Source organism: Poecilia latipinna, unplaced genomic scaffold, assembly GCF_001443285.1.
Source record: "Poecilia latipinna isolate Pla-1442-1.1 unplaced genomic scaffold, P_latipinna-1.0 Scaffold14, whole genome shotgun sequence".
Taxonomy (NCBI): Eukaryota; Metazoa; Chordata; class Actinopteri; order Cyprinodontiformes; family Poeciliidae; genus Poecilia; species Poecilia latipinna.
Window position 1 is genome coordinate 248,135 of NW_015112630.1, and position 13,065 is coordinate 261,199.

Genomic DNA, 13,065 nt, shown 5'->3' on the forward strand with positions numbered 1-13,065 from the left:
AGCTGCAGAAATAGTGACAGTTCACGGTTTAACAGACGTGGTTCCAATAACTCTATCAGAAATGGTCTCAGTGTTATCAGTGTCTAAAAGAGTACATGTAGTTGTTTTAGGTTGATTTAGGTTTTATTGAACAGTTTTTTTTTCAGCACATGAAAATTGGAGTATATTTTCTGACCTTTTGTGACACGGAAAGAGGAAGTAAAAATGTTTCTTAGCCACACATCATGACACAGTTCATGGTTTTTGTTACTGTCACTGTAAAATGAGGTTAATATGTCATAATTCTGTGGTCCTTAATAAGAGGCAATTAAACTGACCTAAACAACAAAGATGTTTTCAGAGCAGGATGGGTAACATTGATGCTACCCGACTGCATCGTCTAAGTTCTGCAAAACAACTGCAAGATTAAAAATGAATCTTGTTGATGTCATGTGATATTAATATTAGCAATAATGGTAACACTTTATTTGAAGGGGGGTGAATAAGACTGACATGACACTGTCATAAAAACCTGTCATGACCATGAATAAGCCTTCATGAATATTTATGACTGTTGTCATAAAGCGTCATTCGGTAAATTATGACACTTTTAATACAAAGTTGACATTATTTTTGTTATGACAACTTGACATTAACAAAGAAATCATTACTGATATAAATTTGTTATATAAGTATTACTGATTGCACTTTAAAAATTAGGTAACTTTATGTTATTAAAGGTAAAGTTTAAACAGTAATTATTTCCTGGTTAATGTCAAGTTGTCATAACAAAGACATTTTGAATAATGTCAACTTTGTATTACAAGTGTCATAATTTACCGAATGACGCTTTATGACAACAGTCATAAATATTCATGAAGACTTATTCATGTTCATGACAGGTGTTATGTCATATTTATGACAGTGTCATGACAGTCTTATTCACCCCCCTTCAAATAAAGTGTTACCACAATAATTTTTTTATTTTCAACTTAATGATTTCGGACGGGACTTTGTTGAAATATTTTTTCCTCTACATTTGCTCCAGCATGTTTGCGTTGGCTGATTTGTTTCCTGCTCAGGCCAAGGTTTTGAAATGAAACGCAGTTTGATTCTCTAAGCCAATCAAACGTAACCCCGTTTTTTATGCTGTTGTCTGCTGTTCTGCTCAACATGATTTAGTCCCGAGGAGCTCTGACACAATGCGGCTGTGTGCCATTCTCTGTGGAGTCTGTAAGTATGAACCAAGTATTCTTTGCTAAAAAAGGAACCTACAGGGAAATAACTGTAGCTTATCATCTGTCCTCTTGGCCCAGTTCATTTGACAGCTGTGATCCAATCAGGACCAGTCAAACAAGATGCTGGTGTGAGATCTGCCATTGCTGGGGAAAATGTTCAGCTCCGCTGCTTCTACAGCAGTCAGTCAGCGATGCACTTCTCCTGGTACCGCCAAAAATTAGGAAAACGACCGGAGCTCCTGTCTAACATTTACAAATACGACGAACCGTCCAAAGTCTTCCACTGGTTGGAGAAGAACCCCCGTTTCTCTGTGGAAAGAAGTGAAGGAATTAATCATTTACATATTTCTGATGTCCAGCTCTCAGATTCAGCAACTTACTACTGCGGAAGCTCCTACTCCAACTCAGTGGAGTTTGGAGAAGGGGTGTTTTTGAATGTTGAAGGTATGGGATTTCCTTTTTTTTTCATATTACTTTAGTAATATCCTTGCTCTTAGTTAAAGAATGAATTTGTACTGTTTTAAATCTAGTCAAAGATTTGCACCCATTTGTAATGGAAATACAACTAGAGTTTTGGCCAAGTTCATTGAAGGACAGGAGTCTGAAAGCTCCATTCTAACTTTGCTAAGGATGTTGAAGCATTACAGTCAACCCCCTAGTGGCTGTAAATCAAACTGCCAAGGCCTTTGACTGTCTGGTATTTTTACTAATACTATATGTACTCATGGTGTGATTTAGATTGGTTCTTAGCCAATGAGCTGCTTCCAAATGGTGCCTTGTTCAGTCTCAGAACGCAGGTCTTCCTCATTCCTTTCTGGTGCTACTTGAGTGTTGAACTGCTAAATGAACGAAGGAGAGAATCATGAAAAGAAGTGTCAGGGTTTTTTTTTTTTTTTTTTGCTGTCCTCCTGTGAGAGGACTTTCTATTACTACCTGATGTATGTTGATGTTTGTTATTGACAGCTAGCCAGTCGACTTCTTCCCTTGTTGCACTGCACAGTGTGGCAGGCCGGCTGCAACTCGAATCCTTTCCACGCCATTCTGTCTCCCTTTTACACACACACACACACGCACACCCACACACACACACGTACTCAGACATTCTTCTCCACTTTTGGACATTTGCTTAAAACTTTAAAGACGCCTATGGACTTCACACATCCAAGTGGCAGGAAGTGGACGTGGCGCGGGCAAGTTGCAACCATCCATATGAACTAATGTTTTGTTGCAAACAGCTGAGATCAATTCAGTTGTGAGACTTATTTTGTCAAATTAAATAGTTTCATTTTGAACTGAATTCTGATTTGTATAATTAGACGGATGCACCCAGGTGAGATTTTAAAGTAACTACTCTCATTGTGATACTGTTGGTACCAAAGGGAAACATTTATGTCCAATATTTGTACTTTATGTTTTGAAATTTTCTTTCAAAATACACAAGCCGGCAACTTTCAAAACCATAACCCTTTGTCTGAATCTGATTCATTTCATGAACGAGACTATATGCAGCCAAACCTGTAATATTTCTGGCCCGTCTGCCTGCCATGTTCTCCTCCTTTGCACTCACCTCTCATCAAGCTTATCTGGTTCACCTGCATGCTGCTGCGCTGAAGCGCAATCAGGCTCATGTCTCCCACCTGGTCACCAGCAGTTATATTCACTCTCAGGAGGGCAGACGGTGCCAGATTTTTGAAAGCCACCGTGTGAGTAAATATCCAGCGTTCCTTCCTGACCTGACCACGATCTGAACACTTTTCTGCCCCTCGGATTTCCCTGCCTTGCCTAGCCCTCATTGGATACTCCTCTGGCCTCTGTTTCCTGGACCTGACCCTGTTTCTGCCTTCCGACCACTGCCTCTTGCCTCGCCCTTGGATTTAGTCTGCCTGTGATCGTTTGTGAGTTTGGAACCTTTTTCTGTGCCCTGACCATCGTTCTCTGCCCGACCCTCTGAAAGGAACTCTATTGGTTGCCTGTCCTTTACCCCATCCCTAATTAAAGTACTTTACTTTTATTCTGTGTCTGACTGAAATTTCGGGTCCTCAAGTTCTGATCGTTACAAAACCTTCTGGTTATTAAGTTATTTAATCTCCTTTAAGTTTCGGTAAAGTAACTTGAGTGTTACATAAGCAGTTAACTCTGAATGTGATTTGTTTACAGGAACAAATCGTGTGGAAATAGTCCAAGAGCCAAACTCTGAGACCCTCCAGCCTGGCAGCTCAGTGACCTTCAACTGTACAGTGGACACTGGGGCCTGTGAAGGAGGACACACTGTCCTCTGGTTCCGGCATGGAGCTCACCAAGCAGTTCTCCACACACACAAAAGTCAGTGTGAAATTACCTCTGCCCAACAGAGCTGTGTGTACCATTTACAGAAGAACAACCTGAGCTCATCTGATGCAGGAACTTATTACTGTGTTGTTGCCTCCTGTGGGAAGATGCTGTTTGGTTCTGGGAGCGAGCTGCTCGTCAGGCGCCGTGATGAAGAACAGCTGTCCCAGATGGGAATCTTCTTCTGGCTCTCAGTGTTCAGAAGTGGGATTCTGTTGCTCTTTGTCATGATTTGCATTTGTATTTACATCAGAAAGAGCCATTAAGTCCAGTGTTGCATGTTGGGTTATGTAGTTTTACATAGCAGCCACAAATGAAATCAAAATAAATCATTTCACCTGCTGTTGCAGTCCAGTTTTTGAAACTCTATTGCACTTTTCTGTTTGATGCAAGAGTTTACTTTTTTTAATTTTACTACCTTTTAAACACATTATTTTTTATTCTATCTTCAGCACCCAGAAGGAACTAAAGTAGTTAATGTAGCCAGTGATCACTTATCACCTGAGAAGTCAATGTTAATTTTTTTTTTCTTACAGAAGCATTGCCAAAACAATGATTTAAAGTTTATTATTGTTAGTTATCAATAGAAGTTGCCTCCAAAATGTCTTTAACAGCAACTGGGGTTTAGATTACTTCAGTCCTGTAACTTTTCATTCCTTTGCATTTCATTTTACTGTAATTAATCAGAGTGATTTAATGTCTGGCTGTATAGGAAATACCCTGAAAAAATTCAATAATTTTGTTGTAGGATTTCCAATTCAAAAGTAGTGATGTCATAGTTTCATCAGCCTCCCTACCTTCCTTCCTTATACGGTTAATCTCTTTTTCTGTTGTGTCCTGTTTTTCTTCCTTCTTTCCTTTCTGCCTTGGCTCCTTCCTACCTTTTTTCCTGCTATCTTATGGAATTCTTGCTTCCTATTATTCTTTTCTTCTGTCCTTCTATCTCATAATTTTTCTGACCTTCCAGCTTTCTGACTTACATCGGACATGTTGCAATTATTGTTTTCAATTTTTTTAGTTTTTCAAAATCATTAACACCTTCAAGTTTTCAGATGAATCACTTGTGTTAACATGTTAATGGCGACTGCTCTGGTTTGAATATGGGGTCGCATATGATCATAGATTACGAGCCGTTTGGGAGCCAAACGTCCCGTCGGTATTCAGCAGTCGGGTCGTAGCTGCTGCTGTCTCGCCTCTCTTATTCCCTACATTCACGCTCTGAATCAAAGACAGCAGGTGTTAGCTTTGTACAAAACTTTATTACAAGTTTACATATCACCTTTAGACCCTGTGATAAAGTCAGATAAAGACAAACATGTTTTTCACAATCATCAACATCAGCACCACCTACAGAACTCTAATGCCTCACAGCAGAATACACACATTCACTGAAGGTCTCCTTTGCTCCTTCTGACATGTTTTGTTTCATAGCGTTCACAGCAGCATATTGGGGGTTTTCTCCACCCTGGAGCTGCTGCAGACAAAATATAAAGCAGAGAAAATACAGCACTGAAACAGAAGTAGACTATAACTCTTGAGAGGATGATTCTTACCTGAGCAGTTAGAGTGTTTCTTGTATAAAATGTGTCACTGTCATCTGTAAAGGATGATAAAATCACATTTACTCTCACTCTGTAGCTGCTATGCAGAGTTTTAAATGACAACAGCTACCTGTTTGCTGACTGTGTCTTTTGCTCAGTCTTAACACTGAGAAGGCCAGCGTAGCTGCTAGCAGGGTGGTGAATGACAAAGCTCCACTCAGGAGATAAACCAAGACAATGGAGGCAGAGTCACCTGGGAGACGAGCAGCAGAAAACACAACAGATTTTGGTTTGTGTCTTTAGGATAACGTCTCCACATTTGCAAAGAAATTATAATAACAGAAAACTTGGTAACACATTATTTGAAGGGGGTTGAATAAGACTGTCATGACACTGTCATAAACATGACATAACACCTGTCATAAACATCAATACGTCTTCATGAATATTTATGACTGTTGTCATAAAGCGTCATTCGGTAAATTATGACACTTTTAATACAAAGTTGACATTATTCAAAATGTCTTTGTTATGACAACTTGACATTAACCAGGAAATCATTACTGTTTAAACTTTACCTTTAATAACATAAAGTTACCTAATTTTTAAAGTGCAATCATCAATACTTTTATAACAAATTTATATCAGTAATGATTTTTTGGTTAATGTCAAGTTGTCATAACAAAGACATTTTGAATAATGTCAATTTTGTATTAAAAGTGTCATAATTTACCGAATGACACTTTATGACAACAGTCATAACTATTCATGAAGGCTTATTCATGTTTATGACAGGTGTTTATGACAGTGTCATGTCAGTCTTATTCACCCCCCTTCAAATAAAGTGTTACCGAAAACTTTTATCTGTCCCTCTGCGAGAACAAGACGGAGACAAGATTAGATCAAAATGTGGTACAAAATCAACTACCAACAGTGGAAAAACAACTAAGAGTACAATGTGCTCTTTAGATTTCAGACAGACAGACAGACAGACAGATAGACAGATAGATAGATAGATAGATAGATAGATAGATAGATAGATAGATAGATAGATAGATAGATAGATAGATAGATAGATAGATAGAACATAATTACAATGTATCCATTCTCAGATCTGATAGGCTCAATGTCCTATTAAACCATCAACCCACAACTTGAACCCATACAATGTTATAAGAGTAAAATACAAAAAAATAAATAAATAAATAAATCCTCCATTACCAATGATCTAGGTACAATCTCTTGGTTGAACGATTTGAATTCAAATGAAAGTACTAGAAACCCCTCAGTGAGTCAGGTGTAAATAACTCAATAACTGCTAACAATTTACAAGAAGAGCTACAGAATCTGGATGCTGTTGAATAAATGAAGGCCTGGAGTTATTGTTCCAGGACTCTTGAACTGAGGTGACTTTCCTACCTTCAGAGTGAACGATGGTCTCGTCTCCAAACAGTATGTGTCCACATGAAGCAACAGCACAGAAATCAGCTCCATTTTGTGACTTATTCAGGTTCTCCATTGGCAAGTTGAAAGTACAGCTGTTTGTTGATGTCTTGCGTTTCCTCTCACACTGATTCTTATCGCCCGCCTGGCTGTAAATCAACCCAGGCTGAAATTCTCCAGAGTTCCTAAACCAGTAAAAACTGTGCTCTGCACCACAGCTCCCAGTTTGAACTGAGCAGTTCAGTGATCGGATGGGCTCCGTCTCAGACTGTTGCAGTGATGTTGGGAGGTTTAGTCCAGAACCTTTCACAATGAGTGTAGTCCCCTCACAAAACTTGAAGTCAGCCATGTTGCTCTTTATACAGTAATAAGTCGCTGAGTCTGACATCCTCAAATCGGATATGTTCAGCAAAATGTTCCGGTGGTTTTCACTATCTAAAGAGAAGCGAGAGGTGTCAAATTCATCTTCAAAACGGCTTTTATTGCTATACTTGTAGAAATTGCAGATGAGCCTTGGTTCCTTCCCCTGAGTTTGTTTGTACCAGTAAAACATCAGAGCTGCATCATCCCAACAGAGGCACTGCAAAGTTGCACTGCCTCCAACTTCAGCTGATTCCATAAGTAATGACAAATGTGTGGAAGCTGGTTTATGAGCTGCAGACAAAACCATATAGACAAACAAGAAATCTGATGAAATTACAATGGAAGGAGCTGTGAACGGTGAGAATGAAAGAATCATAAAAAACTCTACTTACCCGATATCACAACAAGTAGAGAAACTAAATACAAAGGAAAGGCTGGAGGAGTCATTGTGCTTAAAATGCAGTGATGAAAGAAATGAATCTCTGCAAGTTTTTCCCTTTTTAGGTCTGTGTCTGACTAGCCAATCAGAGTGCATGCCTCAGTCTGAGGTCATTTTCAGTGCCGCCTCCCTCCACAGTTGTGCTCTATGATTCTTGAACCTGGTATTGGGCGTAAAACCTGAGTCAGTAAAGTAGACAGAAGGATGTATGTTTTACATGTGATAATGTGGAGAGTATTTATTTACCCAGAGATGGTAAAATGCTTTTTCAAGAAAAAACAGAAATTCAACTGTTTCCTGATGTGGAACATGATTGTACTTTGTAAAAAGGAAATAGCTGAACCAACTTAATTAAATTGCTTCAATTGCTAACAAGTAATTCAATGAAGTTGATCTAAATTAATATATTAAGCTGGTTTAATTTGACAAATTTAAGTCAAATTACTTCAAATAAATAAATTAATTAATAAAGGATATTTTCTTCTAATGAAAATATCTTTATTTGAAGTAATAAAGCTTCGGAAGATATTTTCTAAAGATATGGGCTTTATTTTTAGAGCAATTAGACAGGTCATGACAGAGGGGGAAGACATGCAGTAAAGATCGTCAGGTCAGAAATTGAACCTGTGATGGCCGTATTGAGGACTAAGGCCTCCTGATGTGGGTTGTGTTCTACCCCTGCATCACCATAGCACCTGGTCAGTACAGGGTGCTGCTACAGCACCCTGTACTGCAGGGTGCTGCAGCAGCTGGTCAGTACCCTGTACTGACCAGCTACTACAGCACCCTGTACTGACCAGGTGCTTCATGATGAAGCATGTACCGAAGCTTGAGTCATGACGTCAGACGTAGGATATGAACGCGGCACTGAACTTAATTGTTTCAAGTAAAGTGAAAGTAAAAAGTTCCTTTAAGTTAAAATGTGTAACTTTTAAGTTAATTCAACACAAAAATGTAAGTTGTCATCATTAACCCAAACAAATTAAGAGAGATTAATGTAAAAAAGTCCAGAACTACAGCCAAAATACACTTTTTAGAGTGTACTTGGACTTATTACCAATAAAGCAGGTAGACTTTTATGACACACAGTCAAGGGCATTGTATTTATATTCAAGTAGTTATCACACACACACGCACACACAGACATAAAGTTAAATTCAGATTTATTCAAACCCCTGACAGATTTAAATTTAAGGCAATCTTTTTTTATTACAGAAAGTAACATGAGTCTCAGCTTAGGGTGATGGCTGATAGGCCATCTTTTCTGAAGTATTATTACATATGTTCAGATCAGAACTTCCAAATAAAAAATGCAGTATTATTATTTTATGTACAATATTTATTATATGCTTATTACCACTAATAGCATTCTTAAATGTTTCTGTTATTTACAGATATGTTTTAATATAATGTCTTTTATTCAAACTCTGGCAATAACACAATCCTCTACCAGGTGGGGGCGTCTTACCTGCTGCTCAGGCTCTTAAGAAACAACTAAAGATATTTTATTCAGACAGGCTTATGATTAATGTTTTTATTATTATGTTTTTGTTTTAATTGTTTTGCCTTTATGAAGCACTTTGTGATCTATATGTCTGTGAAACGTTCTAGAGAAGAAACAATTAGATTTTACGATGTTTCACCTTGTAGACTGTTATTATATTGTGATCTCAAAACATTTTGATTCTGTATTTGTGTCATTTGTGTCAGTTTTAGGAGTTTGAAAATCACTAAACTTGGGACATGACAGACAAGGTGTTTCGGTGGAGATATAAAATGTAGTGAGTTTATGTAGCCTGAGTAAAATGACCTCTAATTGACCTTCCAAAACAAATGTTTGTACCTCAGGCTCAGTGGCCAGTTTAAAAGACTGAGTATCATATTTGAATTATACTTTTTTGTGCCATAAAACCCATTTTATCCTGATCTTTGTTCCTCATTAGCTTGTCAAAAAAAACGAGCCAATGCAGCAACAGCAGGTTGATGTAATGCTATCTGTGTTTGAAACACTGAAAAAAAAGTTTGGCTTTAATAAACTGCAAGCAGACACAAACCAAACACCTTTATTGTGGGAAAACACAGATAGAATCATGTACGAAAAGAAATATTGTTGAAGTCAAGAAAAAATAATTCATTGACTCATTCATACGAAGTGAACAGAAGAATATAAACCACAAAAATAGAAAGCTACCTTAGTTTAAAAAAAGATCCTAAAGAAATAAGTTTGATGTCTTATTTAAGCCTTGCGAAGTTTATCTTAATTCAGAGGAGGACAGAAAAAACATTCACCTCGTATGAAAAGTTCAGCGATTCTGAACAGTAAAGACTCTTTGTTTCTCATGGTTTACAGTAGAGTAGACACAGACAGACTGGCTGCTCCTCCTCTGTTTCTGTGATCTGCTGGACGACTCAACATTTATAGATGCATAGTGGAGGTCGCCTGAGTCTCTGTGATTATCCTGGAAATACATGATAGTTATACGTGGACGGTTAAAAATATGGATGTTTGAACAAAATTCTAAATGAATAAAAAATAAAAATAAATTTAATTTCAGATTGTGATTCGTTGGTTATTCTTACCTCGGTCATTGGGGTCTGGGCCACACGCAGTCTGGACTCTAGTTTTGAAAACATAAAAAAAATTTCATTAAAATTATACTTGTAGCCATAAAGTGAATGATAAATGTTTCCCACTTTACCCGTGGCTTGGTGAAGTTGTCTTCTCTTTCTCCTGTTCACAAAGATAATCAGTAAAGCAACCAGGATGGTGGTGACACACCCAAACAGAGATCCCACAAAGAGGTACACCAACATGTTTTCTACTCCTGCAAAGAGCCAAGAAATAAAACCAATTATTTTGGGGTTTAAATTTAAATTAAACGTCGGACATTTTCCTTGTTCTATCCATTGGACTAAACAAACTGTTGCTCATTGAGATGCTTCTGGTCTCTGGAATCAGAAAGTCCATCAGTAACTTTGGGCTGTGAGGTGTTGAAGGGCTTTCCAACGTGAACGGCTCGTTTCAACCTCTGAATAAATCCACACTCACAACCATGTTCCCAACTCTCGTGAAAATTAAGCTAACTATTTTTGACATTAAAGGCATGACATACCTAAAAGTGAGACCACTTTTACTATTTAGCGGCTTGCTTTCAGAATGAACTTGTTAGGACAGCCAGGCGTGTTACCAGCTGTGTGGAAATTTTCCCACAGACAGTCTTCCTCAGTGCGTTAGCTGATTTCAAATCTTTAAGACCTTCAAACCCTTTACCAGATTAATAAACCAATTTGGCTTATTAATCTGATGGACTCAGAGTCTGTTTTTATCAGGAAAAACACCAAACTAAATGTTAGAAGTTAAAACTGAGCTGGCCTCTCTAAATATACTGAATAAGGATTTTCCTCTGGTTGACTGATGTTAGTAATTTTAGCTATTTTAAATGGAAATTATAATGGGCAGTTTATTTATTTATTTACCCCAAATATGTTAGCAGAACACCCAGGCTGCCGTAGATTACCTTTTTTTTCACACAATTTTGTAGCTACTCATTGTTTGTATTAAATGACCTTTCTCTTTAAGAGAGACAACAAGCATGAGTAGATATTGATAAATGCAGGTTTCTCAATGAAGCACTGAATACTAATAGAGATGTTATTACTCTATTTACCACCTGCAATTCATAAATCATCAGGATTATAACTGACCTGTGAAATCCAGCGTGGTTCCATTTCCAAAAGCGATGTGACCGCAGGAGGCGACAGCGCAGTAGTAGGTCCCAGCATGAGACGCATCCAGATTCTCCACAGGCAGGTCATACACACAGGTGTGTGTCTGTCTGTAGGGATTTGTCTCACACTGCTCGTTCTTGGTTCCGTGTCCATAAACAAGTCCTGGTGGAGATCCATCAGAGTTTCTGAACCAGTAAACTCTGTGTTCTCCACCACAGCTCCCAGTTTGTACTGTGCAGTTCAGAGTCACAGAGGCTCCCGGCAGGACAGTGGCATGTTTCGGCTGATCGACCGAAGCCTGAATGTCAGAACCCGAATCTCTAACACTAACTGTATTTCCCTCTGCAAAAGTCAAAACCTTTGCATAGTTAACTGCACAGTAGTAAGTCGCTGAGTCTGAAACACGTAGATCCGAAACCGTCAGGTAGTAAGTGTGATTCTCTCCACCCAACTGGAAACGACCATTGTTCTGGAATTCATTATAAAAAGTCTTTTTTGTTCCATAGTTATAGAAGCTCGAAATGAGCTTTGGCTTCTGCCCCAGGCTTTGTTTGTACCAGCAGATCCATGCTGAATCCTCACCTTTGTAGAAACATCGAAAGGTCACTTTGTCACCGACATGGGCTGATGTGAAGCTGCTCTCCTGGTGTACAGATGAATGTGATGTCAGGTGAGTCTCCTGAACTAAATAGAAAATCAGAGTGAAAAAAAAAAATTAAAAGTCAACCAAATTTAAACGACACATTTCATGAAATAAAGTCGACAATTCATGCAATTAAGAATGCCCATATTAAAATCAACCAAAAACTCACCCAAGCAAAGGACAAGCCATGTTGGAAAAAAGGCATAGTGTGTAAATGCCATTATCTTCAGATTATTGTGGTGAATGGAAAGTATCTTTTAAGCATTCTCCTCTCTTAAGGGTCTAGTCTGCCATTGATTGGTTAACATAAAGTGATGCAATGTGTCCTACTTTGGAAACATAATCACGTGCTCAAACCTGCCTCTGGTGTCTATGTTTGTTCTTGAGAATATTAGTTCAGTTACAGTCGAATGAACTCTGCTGCTGTAAATTAATTTATACCTAAACCTTAAGTGAAATCATGACATCTGACTAAATAACAAGTAATGGATTTAAAGGGGAAGTATTATGTAAAATCTTTTGCATCTTGCTTTATTATTATTCCCTTGTCAAACATGCTTGGAGTGTTGCTTTGATTCTTTCATGCATGTTTGCAAAATCCTTTGATCTCCGTGGCAACCATTCAGCTTGGCAAAATGCCTGATGTAACCGAGAACCGCCTTGGAGGATGAAGATCCTCCTAGCTTCAGTTTCCTTGACAGAGCAGCCCTCCTCAACCACTGCCCCATTCAGCTCCTTCAGACTAGCCAGCAGCAACTAGCAAACAGGACGTAAAACTGCATGTCTGTTGAGTTCATTATACAATCTACTTCTCAGTGCAGTGCTGGTAAAAACATTGCTAGAGGCTTAACAGAGGAGCAATGGTATGATGACCAGTGAAACTGAAAAAAAAAACACTAAAAAAAGGTTAAATTCTGAAATAATTTTTATATTAACACTTTATTTGAATTAAATTATCATAATTTACAAAATCATGCAAAGTTAGCACTTTTAATGGACTTTTAATGCAACTTTTAGAGCAACTTTGCATTAAAAGTGTCATTATTTACCGAATGCCACTTCATGGCAACTGTCATAAACATTCATAAAGACTTCTTCATGTTCATGGCAGATATTATATCATGTTTATAACAGTGTCACGTCAGTCTTATGCACACCCCTTCAAATAAAGTGTTACCGTTTAAGGTTTAGTTTAGGTATACATTTAGATGGTATGGAAGACCTTTATGAAAAAAGCCAGTAAAACAGGCGACCTTGCACACAAGGGATGTTCAATAGTCGATTGTGATCATTACAATTATTTTTTTTTTATTAGCTTTATTGTTCAATGTGAAGCTTTATGCTATGTTATAATCTATTATT

At 38.0% G+C, this 13,065-nt stretch overlaps 3 protein-coding genes across 5 annotated transcripts; 1 reads left to right on the forward strand and 2 right to left on the reverse strand.

Moving 5' to 3' along the window:
* Positions 1-955: 955 nt before the first annotated feature.
* Positions 956-3,888, forward strand: nitr9 (novel immune-type receptor 9). Its single transcript, XM_015031426.1, has 3 exons — positions 956-1,212; positions 1,296-1,661; positions 3,375-3,888. Exons 1-3 carry the CDS (start codon positions 1,182-1,184, stop codon positions 3,809-3,811), a joined length of 834 nt encoding a protein of 277 aa, XP_014886912.1. The 5' UTR covers positions 956-1,181; the 3' UTR covers positions 3,812-3,888.
* Positions 3,889-4,784: 896 nt separating this feature from the next.
* LOC106946812 (uncharacterized) lies at positions 4,785-7,348 on the reverse strand. 3 transcript variants are annotated; one of them, XM_015031456.1, is made up of 5 exons: positions 7,285-7,348; positions 6,506-7,183; positions 5,217-5,339; positions 5,099-5,142; positions 4,785-5,016 (listed from the first exon to the last, which is right to left on the reverse strand). In XM_015031456.1, the coding sequence occupies exons 1-5, from the start codon at positions 7,337-7,339 to the stop codon at positions 4,903-4,905; spliced, it is 1,014 nt and encodes a 337-aa protein (XP_014886942.1). In that variant the 5' UTR covers positions 7,340-7,348; the 3' UTR covers positions 4,785-4,902. The 3 variants fall into 3 exon arrangements, with proteins under 3 accessions (XP_014886942.1, XP_014886935.1, XP_014886924.1); XM_015031449.1 differs by having other exon boundaries at positions 4,785-5,019; XM_015031438.1 differs by having other exon boundaries at positions 4,785-5,142.
* Positions 7,349-11,025: 3,677 nt separating this feature from the next.
* On the reverse strand, positions 11,026-11,763 carry LOC106946768 (uncharacterized; the record flags this gene model as incomplete). The annotated part of the gene is made up of 1 exon (XM_015031384.1): positions 11,026-11,763. A coding segment is annotated over one exon (738 nt), but the record flags the coding sequence as incomplete, so codon positions are not given.
* Between the last annotated feature and the right edge of the window lie 1,302 nt (positions 11,764-13,065).

Excerpts from the sequence above, each read along its gene's own strand:
- nitr9 (XM_015031426.1), top strand. The coding sequence starts at position 1,182 with ATGCGGCTGTGTGCCATTCTCTGTGGAGTCT. Across the intron at positions 1,213-1,295 it reads TGCCATTCTCTGTGGAGTCT|TTCATTTGACAGCTGTGATC; the intron begins GTAAGTATGAAC and ends CTCTTGGCCCAG. Across the intron at positions 1,662-3,374 it reads GGTGTTTTTGAATGTTGAAG|GAACAAATCGTGTGGAAATA; the intron begins GTATGGGATTTC and ends ATTTGTTTACAG.
- LOC106946812 (XM_015031438.1), bottom strand. The coding sequence starts at position 7,339 with ATGACTCCTCCAGCCTTTCCTTTGTATTTAGTTTCTCTACTTGTTGTG. Across the intron at positions 7,184-7,284 it reads TCTACTTGTTGTGATATCGG|CTCATAAACCAGCTTCCACA; the intron begins GTAAGTAGAGTT and ends TTTTGTCTGCAG. Across the intron at positions 5,143-5,216 it reads AAGACACAGTCAGCAAACAG|ATGACAGTGACACATTTTAT; the intron begins GTAGCTGTTGTC and ends CATCCTTTACAG.